The following is a 23,754-nucleotide window of genomic DNA, read 5'->3' on the forward strand; positions in this document are numbered from 1 at the left end:
TCTTTTAGATTTAAAAAAAAAAAGAGATAAATATGACAACTACCATAGCTATTCTTCTTAGTTATAGAAGTTGACAGAAGTAAAATGTAGTTCTTTGAATCAGAAGGCCCTAGAGGCTTACTCAAAGGAATTGACAATTTTAAAGGACCTTAAAAAACTACCTCTATATGGGTAATAAAGTAAATAACATACTTGTAAAGAAAATATTATAATGTCATACATAATAAGAGAAAATAGTCTCTTAATACTTGTTTAAACTGTGGAGAAATTGTACATCGAAAGATTTGCTGATATTAACCTAAAGAAGAATGTTACACTATAGACTGAGAACTATAATCATAGTAACAGGTGATATAATATTTCAGATCCATTTTGTCTTAATTATTACATATATATTCTTAAAGCCTTCTTGCAAAACAGACAATTTGTAATTTCCCCACTGACATAGACTATAACTTTGGAATGTATTTCTACTGAAAATAGTTTGGATCCAACTTTTTATTTTATACATAAATTCAGACTTTTAATATTTGAATGTCAGCATGCATTTTATGAATCCTACCTAATATTTATCCATTTATATCGTTGAAAGGCCATACTTTTTCTATAGAACTTATTTAAGCAATCAGACTTAACATATTGCTATATATTTGCTATATAGTTCTTAACTAGGAATTTGGTTATGCTAAAGGAATTATTTCTAGTGATAAACTGATAATAAAAAGGTTCTAATAACTAGAATATCTGATAAGGAAAATACAAAGGCATTTCTCTAGCTTGATAGACACACTTTTAAGGGCAGATGGATAGAAGCAGATGTTTAAATCAGAATATAAAATAATTTTTGTACTTTGCCAAATTTATAAAAACAAATCTGTATGAAAACCAAATTTATTAAAATGTACAATTTAAGTGGTAATTAACTATCAAGATAACTGAGCCATCTCTGAACATAGTAACGGTGGATTTGTGTCCATATAAGAGATATGTGAATATGATGCTTTCCTATTTCCTTTTACATCTAGAATTTGACCGACATGAAATCCAGATCTATGAGGAGGTAGCCAAAATGCCTCCCTTCCAGAGAAAGACTTTAGTGTTAATAGGAGCTCAAGGAGTGGGCCGAAGAAGCTTGAAAAACAGATTCATAGTACTGAATCCTACTAGATTTGCAACCACTGTACCATGTAAGTTTTCTTTGCTATTTGATTGGCAGGAAAAGTATGGTGAGTGGCAGATGGAGATGGTTATTATTTTCATTCTCAAATAATTCTTGATTATGCCAGTGAAAATGAACAAGTAGAAGATATTGAAAAACTCCAGTGATTCCACAGCTGTCTTAAGACAGCTCTCTATAGCCCTGTCAGCTAACATTTGGTCGTAATTGTTTCTCTAGACATCACCCAGAATGTTAGTTAAATGAAAGCATTAAGAGTTCATGCACAAAATCAGCATTAATGTTCTGTTGTCGTATGCAACTAATATCTATCTGAAAAGTTGTATTTTTGGCAATTATAGGGTAAAGAAAAGGGGGAAACCTGCTGTATCTTTAGATACCCCTAATGTACCAATCCCGTGAATTGTGGTCTTACTTGTAGCTCTCAGTCCAGCAGGGTCATAAACCTGATTTTTGATACACATTAAGGTGATTGATCTTGGGCCTCCCTGGTGGCACAGGGGTTAAAGTCTCAGCACTATCAAGTTATCACCAGCCACTTTGGCATGAGTTCTTGGATCCCTGGCCAGGAAGATGACCCACATGGCACAGCAGACCTCTCTTGTCTCACCCGCTGCTTCCCTCAGCAGTGTATTTCAGTAGATCTGCCTGTTCTCCCCACTCTGTCTCTGGTGAATCCTATCAGTCCCCACATCTCTGGCCTAGACTCAGGTTCTTGAATGTATAAATAAGTAAAATAAATCTAAAAAAATAAAGGGGGTGATTGCTCTAAACTAAGGTCACCCTATCTCTTTCAGATTAACTTTAGTTTCTCTGTTTTCATCCAGTATATTTGGGGTCTAATGCTTAAATGAGAAGTAATCCTATTGCGAAAATTCTTAAAGTTTATTGGGAGGGTAACCAAGTCATTGCTTCCTCGTGCTACTTATAATCCCGTAAGGGTAAACTTTGGATTTCTTCGTAGGCATCATGAATCACTAAATTCAGACAAAATCCTTGTGGAGTGGTTAAAAAAATAAAAACCTCATTGCGATCAAAGTACTTTAATATTGAAGTCTTCTTTATCATTTTTGTCAAATCAAATTACGCACAGTATTTCATCAAATCAAATTACACACAGTATATATCTTGAAGATATATAAGGAAAAAATAACACCCTCTCCCCCCCATCTTCTCCTACATCAACTGTGGCCCACTTACCAGAAACAGTAGCTTCTCATTCTTTTTGGTATTATTTTGGTAGTCTTCCATATTTCTTAATAATGTCTTCATTCTGTTATTTCTTGCTTTATCCAAGTTAGTACTTATTAGTTAACTTCCTTACTATGCTCCCACTGTAACGATAACTCTAGTTCCAGAAAGAGACACTGTTTTTCCTTTCTACATATTTTATTTTTAGTAAAGATTCAAATTTGAAATTTTACATAGCAAGATTTATGTATAGCTGTACATCAGGTGAATTCCTCTTATTTGGTGTAGTTGTATTTTACTTGTCTTTAAATCATTTACATTTATATAGCAGCTAGTTTTTATTATGCCTCATAATAAACACAAAACCTGAGCATTGGTAAAATGTGATATGTCTGCTTAATTTCTAATATGCAGTATTGTGCTGCACATTGTCAGGTTTATAAGTACAGAGAGAGGTCTTACAGGAAAGGAGAGGTAAATGCTGTCATTGTGTTAAATTGACTTAATTTTCTCTACAAAACTAAACTTAAAGACGTGGGGGCGAATAAGCTACCTTATGAGTGATACGTTCTCTTTAACAGTTAATCTTGAGTTTAGTTAACAAATAAAATCTGAGCTTTGTTGATTGTTTCCTCATTTTTTGAAGAGCTGCTAAAACTTAAAAGTTTGCCTGTTAATCACCAAGATTCTAAACAATTGCATTACTTGGTTGCTTAGCATATGAGCTTAAGGAGTCAGTTGTAGTCAAGTCACCCAGTTCTAATTTATCTTTTCTAGGAATAGAAAGGGTTTTATATATGTGACAATATAGTTGTTTGGGGTGTTTCTTTTAATTTGTTTGCTTAGTGTTCATCAGTACATGGAATTGTAATTAAAATTCTCTGTAAACTAAAGACATTTCTCCAAGAATTAAGATTCTCTCAACATGTTGAAGATGGTGGTAGATACAGTATGTCTGCCTGTACTTATTTCAAACAGCACATTGCCATATACAATTCCATTCCACAGTAGAACTTAACAAAAAAAATAGTACTTTTCTAAAATTATGTATACAGACACTAAGCCAAGTTCTAGTATGATTTGAGGGAGCTTAAAATTGCCTTAGAAATTTTATAATGCCACCTCTAGTGAATAATTCCAGAAATTGTAGAGATCACACAGTTTTAAATATGAGAAGCTACCATAATGTCTTGAAGAATCTGAAGTAGCTTTATAAATGCTCTCCATGGTAGTCTGGGATGTTCACCCTCAGTGAAGAGCCAGGAAACACCAGGAGGGAGGGAAAGTCTCATTTGCATGTGGTCTTAGACCTTTATTATTGAGCTTGAATTTGAAGTCCATTTTGTTCTTTTAAGTTTTCTTGATGTGTCAGGCTTTTTAAGTCAAATGTCAGCTTTTGAGTGGTATTACTTTCTAATTTTAATTTCATGTACTTAATGATTTGGCCAGATATTCTGCATGATTAGTTGATTAGTAGACATGAGATACTTTTTAATCTCTAACCTAGCCAAAAGCAGATTAAGGCTAAACTTGAATATAACACATGTGCACATGCACACACACACACTCTACTCTCTTCTTTGAAGCTAGTGACAACAAATTGGCAGAGATTGCCTAACTGCACCCTTGTGACAGTGTGAAAGCTGATTAAAGTTCATTCCTAACATGGCCCAGGTACAAAAGAGCTGTATGTCCCTAGAAGTATTCAGAGTTCTAAAGTACCAGACCAAAAGGATTCTAATTTTTTACTTGGATTATAGTCACTCTCTTTCTCAGAATGAATGGTCAGAATAGAAGTTAAAAGGTCATAGTAACAGTGAGATGGCTAACTCCACCACTGAGATGTGAAATAGAATAATTACACAATTATTTGGTTTTCTGACAAAGCAGGAGACCAAAAGAAAGTTTTGGTGTTGAAGTAAGATAAAAGTTAGAAAATTTGTGGGTAAAGCTATACTTGAGAAAACTGATAATACCAAGTAAAAATAGAGCTTTGTTCACTTGTTGGGCGCTCAACTAGGAAATGGTAAAGTGTGAAGAAGGAATATAGTTGATATTTAAGCAGAAGGGGCATGCTGGTCAGCAGGAACATGCTGCACACTTATTAAGAACTTAAATTTAGGACTCTGCTTCTGTGTAAAATACATTTTGAGTTTCAAACTGACTATAAAGCACATCTCTCATTACATATTGTATATTGGATTCTACCTCTTAAAACATTCTTATAGATCAGAGGTCAGTGAACTTTCTTACTCAAAGAATACACAGTAAATATTTTAGGATTTGCAGGTCTTTTGGTTTCTGTCTCAACTATTTACTCTCAATACAACTACTCTGTAGCACAAATGAAAACAGACAGCATATAAACAAATGAGCACAACTGTGGTCCAATAAAACTTTTTTTTTAAAAAAAGTGAAAGCTGACCAGATTTGATAATACGCCATGGCTTCTGCCCCATGCACTAAATAGAAAAATCTTGCAGCTACCCTGTGTTTTTAAATCTTTTTTTTTTTTTATACCCTGCATTGTCTTTGTACAAATTTTCAATGCTATTTTTAGTTACTTCACGGAAACCAAGGGAAGATGAAAAAGATGGTCAGGCATATAAATTTGTGTCACGATCAGAGATGGAAGCAGATATTAAAGCTGGAAAATATTTGGAACATGGAGAATATGAAGGAAATCTCTATGGAACCAAAATTGATTCTATTCTTGAAGTTGTCCAAACTGGACGAACTTGTATTTTGGATGTCAACCCACAGGTAAGCTGCATGGATTCCAAAGCTATTTTTTACATTTTATGTTTTTGGAATTGTTTTGTTTTGTTTTCAGAGTGTTAAGGTAGCTTTTACTTATTGGTAAAGAGCACTTTATTATGCTTATATAGCTAGTTATATAAATCTCTGATTAATAGTATGTATTTGCATAAGGAGTATATAAATGTATGTAGTAGGAAATGGAAAATTTTTAATTTCAAAAAATTTCAACATAAAAGAATAAAAAATGAAGTTATGGCCCTTCCCATCTAACACACACACTTTATTCTCATTCTGTGGATCTCTGCTCTGTCCATCCTCCCTAGTAAACTCTAATAATATTAGTAAATAATATTTTTAAATAATACTGTTAACATTGTTTTGTGTGTATTTTTCTGTTATTTTAGTACAAGTAAAATGTAATGCATTTTTTAAATTTTCTTTGCATGAATGGAATAATTCAGATTCTTAAAACTTGTTTTCATTACTGTTTTTCTTAAAGATCTTTTCATGTCAGTTATTCTAGAGCTTTCTTTGTTCCTTATAATTGCTGCTTGATATTTCATAGTACAAAATACATTAATTTATGAAATTAACATGGTGTTTACATCATCCTTGATGATGTTTTGAACATTAAGTTTCGTACTTCCCGTTGTTCGAGAGGATCAAAGAATAAGACGACTGAGGTCAGAACAAAATTAATGGGTCACTATTGTAGGAAAATACTGGAACCAAAAAGATGAAAGGGGGAAAGTATTAAATTATATTCTATATTAAATTATATCCTAATCCTTAGGAAGAGAGCTGATAGAATTAAATTGTATCATAATTCAAATTCGAATCCTATATCAGTAGGTTTATAATTATTCTTCTGTGAAGGCCCTGAAAGTGCTGAGGACGTCCGAGTTCATGCCCTATGTTGTGTTCATTGCTGCTCCCGAACTGGAGACGTTGCGTGCCATGCACAAGGCCGTCGTGGATGCCGGTATCACTACCAAGCTTTTGACAGTAAGCAGTTCTTCCCGTGCCAACAGTATTATTTTTCACTTAGAATGTTTCCTTTTCATTTTCTTTTGGATGTGTTTAATACTATCTAATCATATGTAGGAAATATGCTGCATAAGGTATTATAGAATAAAAATTCCACTCACCAGAAATAGTTGGGTTTACTTAAAAATCATTGTTCCACTTTATTTTATTTTATTTTATTTTTAAGATTTATTTATTTATTACACAAGCACTGGGTACAGTCAGAAGTGGGGGAGGGTGAGAGAATTCACCAGAGCCAGAGCAGGGAGCAGAACAGGCAGACTGATGAAACACACTGCTGAGGGGAGCAGCGGGCACAGCAGGAGAGATCTGAGCGCCATGTGGGACCCTCGCCAGAGTCCGGGGATGGAACCGGCGCTGCAGAGGCTGCAGGCAGCTTTGCAGCCCAGCGCTTCACTGCTGCGCCACCAGGGAGGCCCTCCACTTTATTTTAAAACAAAAGTTTACTCTCCTTCTATATTAGAAATGAAACAGACCAGCATTAAAATATACACATCCAACCTCTCCATTTTACTAATGAGAAGATCGGGTCCAAGACAGTTGACAAGCAAGTTCATCATGTGATTTAATGCTGCTAGAATTGTTTTGTTTTTTTAGTTTGTATTTCATGTTTTCTCTTGTTTTTTCTCTTTTTTCATATTATGGGAGATTTTATTTTATTTTTTTTAAAGATTTATTTATTTATTTATTTATACAAGCACTGGGTACAGTCAGAAGTGCGGGAAGGTGAGAGAATTCACCAGAGCCAGAGCGGGGAACAGAACAGGCAGACCTGTTCTGATACACTGCTGAGGGGAGCAGCGGGCGCTGCAGGAGAGGTCTGTCGCGCCATGTGGTACCCTCACCCGTGGCTGGGGATCGAACTGGCGCTGCAGAGGCTGCAGGCAGCTTCCGCAGCCCAGCGTTCAACTGCTGCACTATCAGGGGAGGCCCTTTTTATGGGAGATTTTAAATACTTACAAAAAAGGAAACAGTAAACTCCACGTGCCTTTCCTCCTACCTCCTATAACATATGGCCATTTTTGTTTCAGTGAGACTCCTCACTTTTTTCCTGAAATTATTTTGAAGCAAATCTTTGATACCATATCAACCATAAATAATTTAGTGTGTATCTGTAAAAGATAGACAGCTTAATGTAACCATAACACCATTAGCACAGAAAAAATTAATAAGAGCAGCCTCTTATTATCATCGAAACAGAGTCTTTGAATTTTTCCAAGATATATAATTTGTTTTACAGTTGATTTGTTAAAATCAGTATCCAAACAAGATTACCAAGAGTATATTTGTTTAATGTCTTCTAAATCTCCTTTTCCCCCCAGCTTAATTAAGATATATATTAAGGTAAGTAAGGCGTACATTATAAGTGTATAGTAAATTATGTATTTAAAGTGTATAACATTATAAGTTTGGGCATATGTATACAACTGTGAAGCCATTGCAGTCAGTATAATGGACATGTCCATCACTACCAAAAGTTTCTTTGTGCCCCTTCAAAATCCCTCCATCCTCTTGCTTCTACCTCTCCCACACTATAGCTAGTAAGAGTTGAAATCAGGTAGTGTTAGTCCTCTTGGTTCTTTTTTCATTGTGTTTCATGTCTGTTTAACTTTTTGTCTGAAATGCAGTGTTTTCATGTCATTTCCTAAGACCATTTGTGTCACTTCTGGATTGCTGTTGATTGATTTTTTGTTCATTTTAGATCATGTTTTCCTGATGTTTTGCAATCCTGGTAATTGCCTATTGGATGCCAGACATTTTGTGAGTTTTGTTCTGGGATGCAATTATTTGAAATAGTTTGCTCCTTTCAGGTCTTGCCTTTAAAATTTGTCATAAGGCCAGAGCAGTACTTGCTGTAGGAACAGTTATTGTCTGCTGCTGCAGCAAGACGTATTTGAGCACTCTCCTAAATGGCCTGTGCAACATGAGGTTTTCATTTCTGCCTAGTGGAAATAGGAACTTTTCCTGACTCAGGAGGAATCCTCTTATCCTTCCTAATGGCTCTGTAGCTGCCTTGGTTTTGTACACATACAGTGACTGGTGGACGGTCAGCTGAATAATGGAAGAGACCTTCTAGAAATCTCCCGAGTGTTCTCTATGTTCCACCCTTCCCTTAACGGTGTTCTGTCCTGTGAACACTTGCTACCTCAGTCTCCTGGACTCATCTCTTTCCCAACTTGAAGTCAAACAGGCTCCTCCTGGCCTCCACCTCACTTTACAGCAGCCTGGTAACACTTTCAAGCCAGTAAGTGAGGGTAGTCATAGGACTTGCTGCATTTGTTTCCCATCTTCGGGAATCTTTTTATTGTCTAATGTCGGATGTTTTAAAGACTGTTGCTTCATTCATTTTGTTTGTTTTAGTTGTCAAACCAGGAGGCTTTCTCTGATTTCTGTTTACTGCCTGGAAGCAAATGTCCATTTAGTTTCTTTTAATTATCTGTAAGTTTGCACTGTCTCCCTTTCCTCTCTTTTAACCTTGTAATCTAGTTGGTGTTTCTTTTTTTTTTTTTTTTTTTTTTTTTTTTTTTTTTTTTTGTGGGACCCTCGCCAGCGGCCAGGGAACGAACTGGCGCTTCAGAGGCTGCAGGCAGCCTCGCAGCCCAGCGCTCAACCACTGCGCCACCAGGGGAAGCCCGTAATCTAGTTGTTTTAAAGACGGGGTCACCTATCCTATAGAGTGTTCCATAGACTGAATTTTGCCTATTCTGTCCCCATTCTAGCATCTTCCTCTCTTCATTGTGTTTCTGGTGAAATGATAGAAGCTTGATCAGCTTCTTTCAGGTTCTTTCCCCCCCCCCCCAAGAATAATTAATAAGTCGTCCTTCTTATTTTGAGGAGACTGGCTTCTCATTTCATGATAAAATAAATTAGTGGATTCAGGTTGTGTTTGTCTGATCTGTAAAATTCCCCCCAAGTAGCTTCACCTAATACTTTAAGAAAGTTTTATTGATCTTCCCCCAGATAATTTTTTTAGGGACTGACTAGTGGTAATATTTCCCAGTTTGTCATTCTTTCTGCATTTATAAGAGAGTTTGAAAAAAGAACATTTCCTCATCAACTGGTTGATTACTCTGAAATACAGTTTATATAGGAAAGCCTGATATATACTTTATACTTTCCCTTCATGGATCTGTTTTCAGATTAAAGGATTTGTTCTCTAAGAGCCACCAAGGTGACTAGTGAACCAATACATTTTATTTTCTTTATAATTTTCTTTTTGGTTTCATCATAAAGCATATTTGATGTGGTGTGTTCTATTGTAGTTATTGCTGTTATTGATAAACAATTGTTTCATTTTTGGTCCAAGGGAGCTTACTGAAGTTGGCCCTTGAGACCTTATTTCATGAGCCTAGTAGTTTCAGATGGCTTGCTTGCTGTCTGGTTGACAGGTGTTCTAGGCTCATCATGTGCATTTCAGGCCAGGAATTAGCTATCTCTCTAGGAAGCTCTGGCTCATTTTAGGGAAAAGCCTATTATAAGACTGCAGTATTAAGGGTGTGCATTGTCACAGGATTGACCATTGTTTTTAGCTACACTGCTTCATTAGGCTGTGCTGTAGGGTAATTATATGCTTTCTGTTTGTATGATTGGTGGAAATTGTACTATTCTGATACTAAACAATCAAATTCTGAATTACAGAGTCTTATTTAACCTCTTTTTTAACTGGTAACTTCATTCCCCTATGTTGAATATCCCGGGTCTCAATGTTACTGGGACAATTAGAAATAGAACATCCTATGACTGTTCATTTGCTTTATCCTATAGTACTCACAACAGTCTGAGAATAAGTATACCGACCCCACCACCAATGGCTTTATTACTGTGAACTAATTTTCTTTCTGCCATTCTTTAGAATCTATACCATTAAACATATAAAATTAAATAACTGCTTTCAAAGTCACTTGGAATAATTCCTCTCTATATCAGTTTTTATTCTTTTTGATATTTAAATTGTCCTCTCTTCAGCTCCTAGAAGCCCATTCTCCTTCCCTTCTTCAGAGCCTTTGATGAGTCTTTGCTTTCTGGTATGACTGGCAGCTGTTCCACCTCATCCTTATACACTTCCTGGCCGAGACCTGGAACCAGCCTTCTAAAAGTTCTAGTTCCTTTGAGTGGGAAATGGTATTTAGAGACAACATAGGGACAGAGAACGTACTTTCAATTTAGTAGGTCATTGTTTCCATGCTTTTTCAATGGTCACAAGTCAGAAATACGTTTTCCATTTTAGAAAACTTCTTCATTGGTTCAATTTGATAGTTCTAATTCAAATTTCACATCAGTTTTACTTCTTTGACTTTGAATTTGTCTTTTTTCCTCTTACATAGAAAATCTTCATTCCTGTGGACATTAACAAAATTTCTTTATATAAATACACAAACTAAACACATAAATATAAACTTTAAGTAACAGTATTAACAATATGATTGTTAAAGTTTTATGTTTCAGACTTCTAAAAATTGTTCTTTGAATATACCCACTAGGTAGTAAATTATTTTAAACTCACCAAAATGATTCCTTTCTGTGTGGTTAAGCTATTGACTTGAAACACGAGTTTGTTTCATTTGCTTTCGATATTTCAGTGTTGCTTTTTTTAATTTGGATTTAATTTTGTTGTAAATTCTATACATTTTCATAGTTCCAGAGTAAATCTTAAATACAAAAAAAAATCTAGCTTTTCTCTACCTCTCCAGTCTTCGTCTCACCCATGTGAGTGGACATTTTTACTATTTTTTTATTATAATCAGTATTGTGTATATCCTCTCGTCCACATCTCTTACATAAAAGATAGCTTATAGACAATACTCTCCCTGTATTTTTACTTACCAATATATTCTGAAGGTCACTGTAAACATTCTTTGTTTCTCCATCTGTATATTATACTCCATTATTATCTCAAGAGGTTATTTGATTTTAACCAATCAGTTTGCTAAAGACTATATATGACAGGGCCTCCCAGGTGGTGCAGGGGTTAAAGTCCCAGCACTATCAAGCTATCATAAGGCAGTGCAGCTCCAGTTTGATCTCAGGCCAGGGAGCTAACCCACATGGCTCAGCAGACCTCTCCTGTCTCACCTGCTGTTCCCCTCACCAGTGTGTTTCAGTAGATCTGCCTGTTCTGCTCCCCATTCTATCTCTGGTGAATCCTCTCACCCTCCACATCTATGACCTATACCCCAGTTATTGTATGCATAAATAAATCTTTTTTAAAAAAGACTGTAAGAGGTAATAATGGTTGTTTTCAAGTTACATTGTGACTTGTTTGCACATCTACAATAAAAGATTTTTTTAGTTGTTTCAAACCTACAGAGAGTTCTCTGTGAAAGTATTCACTAAAATATTAGTGTCTCCCAGGCCTATCTGGGTACTCATTTCTTACTCTGCACTTTGAATTTCACACACATAATTTATATATGTTTGTCCAAACTCAGAGTTCTATCTTGCATAACCAGCAGCCTGTTTTATATCTCCTCTTGAAGATCTCACAGACTTCTTATTTTTTTTTAAGATTTATTTATTTATGCATACATGAGCTGGGGTGTGGGCTAGAGATGGGGGTATGTGAGAGGATTCACCAGAGACAGAGTGGGGAACAGAACAGGCAGATTGACTGAAATACGCTTCTGAGGGGAGCAGCGGGCCAGTCAGGAGAGGTTTGCTGCACCATATGGGTTGGCTTTCCTGTCTGGTGATCAAACTCATGCTGCAGTGGCTGTCGATAGCTTGATAGTGCTGAGACTTAACCCCTTGTGCCACCAGGGAGGCCCCCTCACAGATATCTTAAACCTAACTTGTACAAAGAGAATTTTACCCCCCAAAACCACCTTCTCCCCGCCATTCCTCCTCCTTCCCCCCCCCCCTCCACACACACACTCTGCACTTTCTACAACCATACATTTATTCAAGCTAGGAGCATGAGCTATCACTGGTTCATTTATTTTCCTATCCAGCTCATCAGTCAACAATTCTAGATGATTATATCACTAAATATTTCCAGTCTAGTGTCATTTCCATATTCTCTGCCCCCGTAACAACCCAAAGATGTCTTGTCTTTCTGTTGCTTCTAGCCAGTGCTCATCTCAGCTTATTACCTCTTCTACCACCATTGATCTTTCAGTATCTTTACACATCAGGATTATTCCTTTCCTAGATTTTTGCATTGCTATTTCCTCTGCCTGGAATGGTCTTTCTCCCACTAAAGTTCTCAGGTTAAATGTCATTCACTTAGTGTCTTTCTAATCATTCTTATCTAAAGTAGATCTCCTAAAATTCTCCTGTCTGGTGTTTCTTTCAGTAGTATTACAACTTGCAAGTTTTTGTTTTTATTTGCCCTTTATCTGTCTCGTCCAAGGGTAGAAACCTCTTTTACTCATTGTTTTAGCCACAAATTATAAAACATAGTAACCACTTTAATAGGAACTCAATAAATATTTGTAGAGCTTGTAGAAGTATTGTGAAGTATTAAAACATTTGCAGCTTCCTGGAAAAAAGTTTTCCTTGCCCATGCAGAATTCATTACTTATTCTTTACATCATTCCAAAATGATAATTATTTTATGAAATAGAAATCATTCTAACTCAAAAAAAAAAAAGTGTATGTTTGCATGGTGAACATGTAAAATTAGTCCTCAAAATACATTTCTTAGATTCTCTTTCTCAGATAGGAAGTAAATTGGATTCAAGATGAACAGCCACTGCAAATTGGGTTCCATAATTTGCAGATAGCATAAGATAAAAATCTTTTGAAACAAGTAATATTGTTGACCCAAAACCAATCACATGTGATAGTTGTTTTATTACCTTAAATTCCACCCCACAACTATCAACATTCTTTTAAGAATTTTATCTTAATGAAACAGAAAGTATGTAATATTCATAAATGCAAACTTACTGTATCTGGAAACTAGATGTGGCCATGATTTTTAATATTTCATATTTCTAAAATTCTATATAGATTCAATTTGGATGATTAATATCAGAATTACATACAGTAAACAGCTGTTTGACCTGCTGTTTATGTTCACTTTGACTTGGTGTTTGAGCCCACATATATACATTGTTTTCATAAATACTTCCTTTCACAACTCTTCTACAGGACTCTGACTTGAAGAAAACAGTGGATGAAAGTGCACGGATTCAAAGAGCATACAACCACTATTTTGATTTGATCATCGTAAACGACAATCTAGACAAAGCCTTTGAGAAATTACAAACTGCCATTGAGAAACTGAGAATGGAACCACAGTGGGTCCCAATCAGCTGGGTTTACTGATGATTCGATAAGGTTAACAATTAAAATAAAACTTTTAAAAAGTAATTGCAACAAATAAGCCTTCTACTGAGAAAATACATGTACAGATAGAAGATAATCTGCCAAGTCTAGGCATTTTTATTGTGTAGAATGAAATGCCAGTATACTATTCTGATTTTTATATGAAATGTGCTTGGGAAGGTGTACTAATGTATAATTTATCTTAATTTTTCTAACTTTTTATGGATAATCTTTCTACTCATATCACAAAGAAATGCGTTGAAGCATTTTGTATATGTTTTGATTTAGTACCCTTGCCTTTTTCATCAGAGGAATTTTCAAATCATTCACTCTAGCATTGGTCTCACATTTTCACTGTGATAATGAATACTTGAAATAGTTTTGTAAAGCTGTCATTCAGCATTTAACTAGTGAAGGACCAGTTATTCTCATTAGGAGAAAACAGTAGTTATTGGCCTTCTTTCCTAATACAATTTCTTACAGAATCAGAATTTTAATGTTAGCACTATAGCTAGTCTGCTACACCCAAATCTGACATTCAGAGTCTGCTCCATGCTACATAGTTTCCTTATGTCAGAGATGTATGGCTATCCATACTAATTTTTACAGATACAGCTTTTCCCCCTTCATTTCTGTCTCTAGTGAAAAAATGAAGAGCATTACCTTGCACTCTCATTTGCTGCAGTTACAGGCTGATGCTAAGTTAATGTGTACACAGAAAGCAAGACCATGCAGGCTGCGAGAGTGCCTTATCCTATAAAAACTTACAGCAAAATTGATTTATTTTCACATGTAAAGTTTAACTGACAAAAATGAACATACTACTTTAGATACTTTTTATTAAGATATGGTCAGCAGGTGTATAATGCCTTTTCAAATTTCGTGGAATTGCTTAAGAATGCCTCAAAGTTTGCAGTTGGAGAGTTTATGAACAGTGTGCTTTCTGAGCTATGATGTGATCTTAAGGTATCTGTTCAACTTCTATTGAGAACCAAATCCACTGAACAATTTACAAAATTTGGAAATAATTATCAGCTGTTTTATATATAGATAATATATACATTATATAATATGTACAATGTATAGGTTATATATAAAATAATGATTTTTTTAAATTTCCATTAGGAGATGCATTTTCTTAATGATTAGGAAAGCAGTTTTCCCTTAGATGCAATAACACAAAAATTTCCAAAATTCACCTCAGTTAACATCTCCCTTTAGGATTTCTTGGATGTTGTAAATTCTTGCTAAAATATCCTGAGATGCCACTCTTCATTAAACTAAGCCAAATTTTATATTGTGGCTAGCTCTTCACATGAACAGTATACACACTTAAAGTGTTAGGTGTTTAAATTATGGTGGTCTTCTCTTGTGGTGGGCACTGACAACTGGCTGCTGAATTTGTTTTCCCCTCACCTAAATGGTCACACTATACATCAGCCACGGGGATCATACTCTTTTGGTAATTTTTAAACCACACATCATATTCTTGGCTTCTCAGAGAGGCAACATGAATCAAAGCACAGTTCCAAAGTGATGCCCTATGATTGAGTGTTTCAACTCCCTGTATATTTTAAGAGAAGTTTCATTTTCACACTCTTGGGAAATGTGCTACAGTTTGCAGGCAGCCTTCATGCTGCAGTATGGAGCCTCTTTGAATGCCTTTGGGATTGTGGTAGCAGCATAAGAAAGTTATCCACAAAATATTTCAATCTTGGCACAATAGAAATGACATTGTACATCACATTTTTTTTAGCCTAGCATATGTTATAAAACTCCATATTATTTAGAAAATAGTCTATACTCAAAGGAATTGTCTTATAAGTGATATTCATGACTATTTTGCAGTACATACCAGATCCCTCCTAATATAAAAGAAAATGGTGGCGTGTAGTTCATTGCAATCTAGGTGACAGAACTGAAGAGAATAGACTGAGGAAAGTTCGTTGTATCTCTATCAAGAGTCATCGAACTTGAAATTCAAGTCCCATCTGAGTCTGCAGAAACTTGCAGAGTTCTGCTGTGGCAAGGAGTCCCAGAGGATGCTCCTGAGACAACTAGACTATAGTTGTGATCAAGGAAATATGAACTTCTCTTGTGGATGTTTAACTTTACCAAAGAGAAAATGACCTAACATGATGTTGAACATTTGGTAATAGTTAAAATATACAGGTATGTGCTAATACATTAATATACCTGAGGATTCCTTGTGACAGGTAAGTATTCACATTCAGCACTGAGGACACGATGACAATACAACTAAATATTACACTTTACTTTTAAATGTACAAATATCCATAATTGATGCCCCTGAATAAATCCTTTAATCATAACTAATACAATAGATATGATGTACCAGAATTTCACTTTCATTACACCCGTGCCTTGATTATAAAGTTTGTTTCTTTTTGATATTTCGGTAATATCAAATACCCAAAAAATAAGGATTTTGTTTGCTTTTGTCAACACTATATAATTTCTGAACTTTAGCTTTCTAAAATAAGTCATATCGAAAACCTAGTAATAGCACTAATTACTAAACCCTAGATCCTAGAATCTAGTAAATTTACTAATAATAGCTTATAAGGAAAAATTTTCTTTAAAATAACAAATTGGTTATTTAACACAAATTTAAAATACAATGCAAATTCACAGTGAAATACGATAGTGTGGTCTTAACAGATTATGGCCAAATACCAACTGCTTTGACCATAATATCTCGGTGACAATAAAAGAGCTTTGCTTTAAAAATTCATTAAGTTGCTATTTATTTTATGTGTAGCAAGTGTCATTATTGGAATAGATTTTTCAAGATAGTTAGCCATAGAATTAGGTACAATTCTATTTCTATGATCTCAGAAACAGATCTTCATTTCCAGAACTCAAGACTTGAGTGCCAATAATTTTGTAGTAATGAACATTTATACTAAATATGAAAAAAATTAATCCTGAAGTTTGCTGTATATTATAGATAGCAGGTCACTTTTTAAATGTTTGGATCACTATATGTTTTATGTATATATGTATGTATATGTACACACAGTGTATACATACACATATATAGCTGTGTAATATGTAAAGTTCTACCAAAATACATGTTTTTACCTAAACATATTCACCCATGTAATTACAACTAGGTTTCTTAAATTTTTAATTACTCCCAAATTACTAGAGATTGTGCAGCTTTTCACATGTTTTAAAAGGCTCTGGTTTTACCTTGAGGCAGATAGTAATCTCCATTATGAAAAATATATGAGGAATTAAGCTCAGAAAATTAGTCTTATTTCCTTAAGGAAAAGAGGCAGAGTCAGTGGAAACCTCTTGGGAAATACTTATTTAAACCTTCGAATGAATTTGTGCTATGGTTCTGACTTAGAGATTATGGTACCTAACCTTCTCTTGTTCCAGTGGATTGCTATGAGAAATTGTGTAATAATATCTATAATGTATTTGGAGTTCTTGGGAAAAATTGAATATTTTAAGTAATAGGATTATTGTACATAGAGAATATTCGTAAACTTTTAAGCATACAATTCACTAATAATTTTAGCACTATCAGTTTTTATGTTCATCTACATGTATACCTGAGGAAGATAACAATTCTATAATTTTTTAAGGTAAGATTATATTTTTGTTAGCTTCAAACTGTATTCATGTTTTAATATTTCCCATAAACATATACTTTGTGTTCATGGAATGCTATAAGTACACAGTATCAGAAATGATTCCTTTATACATTGAAAGTGAAAGATCTAAGAATTTAAAAGCATATTTTGCACCACTTCTATAACACAGTGTACTATTTCCTTTAAAATAGTCTATTTTGATAAAAATATCGATGATGTACTTATACTAAGATTCTAATTATAGCCCATGGTGTGACCTTTGCTAAGCTCTCCTTTTAATATTCTATTTGTTACTTAACGCTGACTTAATATTTGTCTTCACCTCAAATTACAGGAAGTAATTTGTAACTGATAGGCTAAACTGGAAAATCCTTATTAAGCTATATTATCTGTTCGTTATATGCATTTGCTCATATTGGTTTCCTTTAATTAAAGAGCTAAAAGTATACCTCTTTTGGAGGTAACCTAGTAAATGGTACATATCTTTTGGGAATCTTAAGTGCAAACCCTTAGCAAATCCTTGCTGCCTGTCAAACCATTCACAAATCAAAATTTAAGCAACCAGTGCCAGTGCTGCTCTCACATCAAAATACACTCTGATCTTTGCTCTTTAAAGCTTCTCTGCCTTACTCTTATACCTAAAATGTATCCACTACAGTCTTATTGTTTAACCTATAGTAATATTTTTAAAAGGCATCTGTTTATATGGAGAAGCATTCACAGTTGGGTCCAGTTAATGGATCTTGAGTCCAACATGGATGTTCTAATTTTGTTCTCCTGATTGCTTCATGGCTATTGGCTGGCAATGCAGCACTATGAGAAATCTGATTTGCTTCCACACACTAAACTCTGTCAGAAGTGACAGTTCTTTTTTTCCATACTGTTTTTTACTGTTTTCCAGTTTCCATACAAACTGCTACCACAGAGCAGTTATCTGAGTGTATTGTTTTAAAAGGTAGAAGTCTTTACTGCAGTTCAGCAGCAAGCTAGGGCCAGAAACACATAAATGACAGGTCAGACTTTAAATATGAATTTCCATTCCTTGTACTGGTCAAGATAGCCTGGGGGCTAGAGAAAGGCTTATGCACTAACTTCAAGAGGGAAAAACCATAGCCTTAAAAACACTCAGCTATAAATTACAAACATTAAATCAGAAGTCAATACCAGTTTCAATATGTGGTTTTTGATCTTACTTTTAATGAGGAAAGGTGTGCAGTTAGTATCAAAGTGTGGTCCAGATAAGAAACAGTCTTTCAGATACCACCAGATTTGAGGACTAGCTCACCTTCACCTATAATTGAAATACAAGGTAAATACTTTTCAGCTATCTGTCCTCTTAAAGAACTGCTGACTGACTCCTTTCCCTTCTTAAGGAAGTAGCTTTGATTCTTAAGTGGTATCTTGAACTCAGCTGTAAAAGAATAAGCACTAGGCTCAGTAACAAGCAAAATTTTCCACCTGTTGGGTTACGCTCTGTTAGAGACATGATGAGTATTTGGTGTAAAAAAAACCTTGCTTTGGGAGGTTATTTTTTCCATTTCATTTTGGCATATGAATAGAATTGTATGCTCCTCTTAGTCTCTAGTCTTTGAAGCAATTGTAAAAGACAACTTATTTACAAATGGGAGAAAATGCTGGTTAGTAAACTTAAGCTGAACAAGCTTCAAAACTAAGTTTCTGATGAAAAAGTTTAAAAATAAAAATTGTTACTGTTTCCCAAGTATTTGTTACTAGCTCTTGTATAAAAGAAAAGAAACATTACTGCTGCCCTTGTATAAATAAAATTTGCAGTATAGTTACTGATTTTTCAAAAAGTTCCTATAAATTTTTCTTTCACGTATTTCCATATGCTGCCCCAAACAAGCTTCACTGAAATGTTCAATCTGTGAGATTACATACTCTTGATAAAATATTTTTTGTATATATGTTTACTATTGGAAGATGTATTTCGTGTATATGTAGAATTGAGGTTTAAATATACCGAGACTATCAGATTGGCTCTGGTAATTAAAAGCTAATCATCAGTGTTGGCCCCCCTCGCGACCCAGGGGCTGGCGGGCCCACCTGTGCCGGGGCGCTCTCGTCACCCCTTGCAATCGCCTTTGGAGTGGTCCCCCCAGGGCTTCAGCGCGGGCCCTGCGTCATTGGCCCGTCTGGGCCAACCCACGCCCCGGAGGTCCCTCCTGCCTCACATGCGAGGCTGTTGAAAATGCGAGGCTGTTGAAAATTCGGCCCGATGGCGGAGTCTTGACCCGGCATGCCGAGAACGAGGCAGCCGCCCAGACCAGGCCAACTCAGAAGTGTTTTCGGGAAAAATAGCACATTGTATCTTTAATCATTCCCCTTGCTCATCTCCAGGCCCTGCCACTGAATGCAGACTGTACAGGTGAGCGGCGTCCCTGGCCGTGCAGGACGGTCGGCACCCCCAGACGGGAGCCGCGCCTGCCGGCGGCTACAGACCACACCTCCTGTGAACTTGACCTCTTGAGCGCAGGCCCCCCGAGAGCAGACGCTAGACCGCGGCGTTTACACCTCACGACCCTCTCAAGACATGGGCTACACCTGCTGGATGCCGAGTTTATGAAGTGTTTGCATCCCCTCACCATTTGCGAAGGCAGAGACCCTCCTTCCGGTGAAGTACTAAGCAGCCTAAAACCAGGCAGTAGGAAGGGCCTCCCCGGTGGCCGAGTGGGTTAAGGCTCAGTGCTACAGCACCATCGCTGCTACGCCCTGAGTTCGAGACCCGGCCCAGGGAGCCAACCCACATGAGGTGCAGAGGGCCTACTCCTCTTGCCCACTGCTCCCCCTAGTGGTGTAATTCAGCAATGTTCCACTCTTCCTTCCCGCCCCATCTTCCCCTTCCCGCCCCTCCATTAATCCAAGAACATAAAATAAGACCCAGTCTAAAGTAAACACACAGGCAAGAAGTAACAATGGGGAAAACTAGCTGTGTCTCATCAAGGGAGCTGATAACAAGATGAGCCCTAAAACAAGGCAGAAAAAGAATCAAAAAGTCTTGTAGGCATATGAAGATGAGAAAGAATCCGGGAAGGTGACAGGGAAGACTACGTTTGTAAACCTTCCTTTCATTATTACACCAACACGTGCAGTGTGTGGGCCCCATCTGGCCAAGTGAAACCAATTTATGCATAAGAACTGGGGTATAGACCAGAGTTGTGCAGGCTGAGAGGATTCACTGCACATAGTAGGGAACAGAACAGGCATGATCCACTGATAACACTGCAGAGGGGAGCAGCCTGCTGTGCCATGTGGGAGCTATGACAAAAGGTTTGAAATTGCATTGTGTGCTTAGGAACAGCGTTAAACACCTCCCTACGTTTACTGTTTTTCCAAAAATAAACACCTGTCTCTTCAATATGGAAACCCTAATTGTTTCTTCTACCTCAGCCCAAGCGATTCAGAGGCTTTCAAAGACAGCATATGGCCAGGAGAGAATATCAGAGACAGGGAAGATTAAAGTAGAGAATCAAGAGAAGGCCTCCATGCTTACATAGCAGGGGATAGATAGCATGACCACTTCCCAGCTAGCCAAGAAATGCTGGTAGGAAAAACCTCTGTTGTGGCCCTGGCTCAGCCCCAAGACCCGCAGTGAAAAGGGGAGGTGGACACACCAGGCTGGCCAGGAGATGGAGGCGTGACTGTAGGTCAGTGTGGGAAGCCTGTTTTAGAAAGGTACTTTACAATTCCTTTCCAGGGTTCCATAGTTCATATTTTGGAAATTGCTAGTCCAGTGTATTTTTGAGGTCTTCAGAAATACTAGATTTTATGTTGATTCTTCATCTTACACTGCATAGCAAATTTGCAGTGGCACATTGTATCACAAACAGCCTTAAAACACAAACTTATCTCAGTTCTGACAAAGCTTTCACAGGGCTAAAATCACGATGTCCCCCTGCCTGCCTTGGCTCTTGTCTAGAGGAGAATCCACTTCCAGGCTCTTGCAGGTTGCGGGCAGACTTTCCACGTGGTTGTAGACCCTAAGTGCCTGCTGCCTTGCTGTGGTGGGAGGGACTGCTCACTTCTCCGGGCGCAGGCCTCCATCTCAGCGCCAGCTGTGACACTGAGTTCGCATGTTTCTACTTCTTTTAAGGACCCACCTAGATAATCCAGGATACTCTGTTCATCTTAAAAAATATCTGCAAAGTCCCTTTTGCCATGTAAGGTAACCTGTTCACAGATTCCTGGAACTATTAGGTGATGGTGTCTTCAAGGGGCTATTAGCAGGCCATAGCACAGGAGCTAAAGTGTAATTTCCTGTGTTTATGAAAACCAAGTGATCCCTCTGTCATGGCTGGAAAAAGCAGCCTCAGGATCTCTGTTCTAGGAAATTCTGCTTTATTTACTATCTTTTCTAAGTGACCTGTGCTACTAGACCTTATTTCACAATCTAATTATGAAAAAGTGTGGTTCTTGATCTCAAGCTGTAAATAAAAGTGCATTTTAAAATACTTAATGGTGAGCATAGTTCACCGGGGTAACCTTTTAGCACTTACTCCAGTATGCCCAGCTCTGTCTTACCTTCCACATCCCGGAGGGGATCTGCTAGGAAGCCTGGCAGTAACTGGGAGGCTGGGGACACCTATAGCAACATAAAGCAGTGTCTTTTTCACTAGCTAATTTTTAAAACAATCCAACAGGATGACAGGCTGATCTTAGGACAATTGTGAAAACAGCCAAAGCCCTTAGCTCAATATTGCCGGGAAAGCATCTTTTATTTCTGTGTGTGTGTGTGTGTGTGTGTGTAGGTGGGGAGGGGGGCTTGGGGCGAGAGGGTATGCACATGCTGCTTTTACAAAATACATATAAAAATTTCACAGGAATAGAAGGTTGAAATACCCTTCCCTGAGCCCTACCGCCTGCTTGCCATAACCTCTAAATCCTGTCCCTAGAGAAGCCACTTTTAGGTTTCTTGGGAAGTCTTAAAGTTTCTGATACATGCATGCATGTCTATTTTTTGACACAAGTAGAGATTCACATTACACATTTGTCTGCAGTTCTGTATGCTTATTTCAAAAAAGCAGACAAAATGGCATGTGTACTGCCATTTTAGCACAATTCGTTTTCCTTTTGCATGCTCCTTTTCAGTTTGTATATAAAGGGCTTTTTTTTTTTTAATGTTACTACCACTAGATGCAACTCAGTCCTTTATCCTGTGTATCATAAGCATTTGCATAACATTGAGTCTCATTAAAATCTGAAAGGCAAAAACGCATTAAGTAGATGATGCTGAGACAAGAAAAAGACAGGTACTCTCCAACAGTTGATACTGCTCATCTCCTTCTGCCTCCCTGCTCCTAACATAAGACAAATTGGAGCAATAGGTCTCAACTGCTTTTTGCTAAGGGGAGCAGCAGTGGCTCCAGGTCCCCAGTGGATATTAGCAGAGGCTCGGGGGAGACTGTCTAGGCTGTTTCTAATAGCAGGATGTCAAAATAGGATAAAAAGCAAAATATACATGGTATAAGTTTTCCTTTGATACAATATGTAGTATTTACAAATTAAACATCCAGAATACATGAGAATTCAGCACATTGTTCTAGACATCAAATCAGTAGGTTCATCAAAGCATGACAAGTCAAGATCTACAGAGCTAGAACGTCCCTCTTTCCCCTCTCAAGCAAGGGTCTCCTGCTTTCAGACTTTTTTAGTATAATTTTTTCAGCAAAAGAATGTACTCTCTTGGCATTTACAGTTCATTTTTCAGTCTCTGCATAGCATACAGCACATCTAAAACATAGCCCTCTGTGAAAAGAAATCGCCTTCCCACAACATTCACAATTTAAAACGAATTTTTGGATCAAAGTGCCAAACTCACCTGGTTTTTGTATAACAAAGTGAGAAATACAAGAAAGTGATGAATAGGCCCATTTTTGTAGCAGAAGGAGAAAAGGTCTGAACATGCACTAGTCTGGACTTCTCGGGTCTCCTTTGGTTCTTTGGGTGCTGGCATCTAACTTTGACACCAGGTCACCAGCACAGGAGGGTCTCTTAAGAAAAGGATACTGTTTATCAGCTCAAAACAAACAGGTTACTATTGCTGTTTAGTGCTAGCGGCTACACAAGGTAACTGATAGTGCAAAAAGTCACCACTTCTTGAACGGTTTTGTAAATTCATTTCATTGACCAGCTTTTAGCATAGATTTGACCTAAGCCCCATAGTAGTATCTTGATGGCAAAAAATGTCCAGCCATGGCTGATTGCATGTACTTATAATTTATGTTATTAATGTGCTCTGTCCAAGGCACAGAGTCCATTCAGGCTTATATAAAGAATTAGTGGGAAAATGTGAGGCTCCTTCTGGACCACAGCTTTCACGGATGACTGCAGCCTCTCCAGGCTAATGTCAGCAGAAGTGAACAAACGTTGTACGATCCCAAACCTTTCTGTATCTTTCAGAGGAGCCAAGGCTGGGTCTTCAAGATCAGCTACTCCATCATCAGATAGAGCATGGAGCTGAAATGACATGTCAACAAGTTCACTTTAAAATGTTACAGAAAACCCACACAGTTGGATAGTAATGCACGTCAAGGTAACTTGGGAGAACCAAATTAAGTTGTTGCTTTTTAATTCCCCAGGTGGAACAAGAAAACCCTTAAGATATAGAACAAGGTCTATTTGACCCAGACCAAGATATGAGGCTGGATCTCTTTCCGGTTCCTGGTG

At 37.0% G+C, this 23,754-nt stretch overlaps 2 protein-coding genes across 3 annotated transcripts in view; one reads left to right on the forward strand and one right to left on the reverse strand.

Annotated features, from left to right (window-relative positions):
- PALS2 (protein associated with LIN7 2, MAGUK p55 family member) overlaps positions 1-13,444 on the forward strand; it is a gene marked incomplete at both ends in the record, with an annotated part of 40,250 nt that extends 26,806 nt beyond the window's left edge. For both annotated transcript variants that reach the window (XM_084230931.1, XM_084230932.1), the window contains 4 exons: positions 1,026-1,187; positions 4,929-5,131; positions 6,005-6,133; positions 13,268-13,444. In XM_084230931.1, the coding sequence (XP_084087057.1) occupies positions 1,026-1,187; positions 4,929-5,131; positions 6,005-6,133; positions 13,268-13,444 (671 nt within the window). The remainder of the gene's footprint in view (positions 1-1,025; positions 1,188-4,928; positions 5,132-6,004; positions 6,134-13,267) is intronic.
- A 9,869-nt stretch (positions 13,445-23,313) lies between these two features.
- The window catches only part of GSDME (gasdermin E), a gene marked incomplete at both ends in the record, with an annotated part of 43,456 nt that continues 43,015 nt past the window's right edge, over positions 23,314-23,754 (reverse strand). The window contains one exon of the mRNA XM_084229566.1: positions 23,314-23,544. Coding sequence (XP_084085692.1) covers positions 23,314-23,544 — 231 coding nt within the window. The remainder of the gene's footprint in view (positions 23,545-23,754) is intronic.

The sequence above is a fragment of the Talpa europaea genome (assembly GCF_964194135.1).
Source record: "Talpa europaea genome assembly, chromosome: 3".
In the NCBI taxonomy this organism is placed as follows: Eukaryota; Metazoa; Chordata; class Mammalia; order Eulipotyphla; family Talpidae; genus Talpa; species Talpa europaea.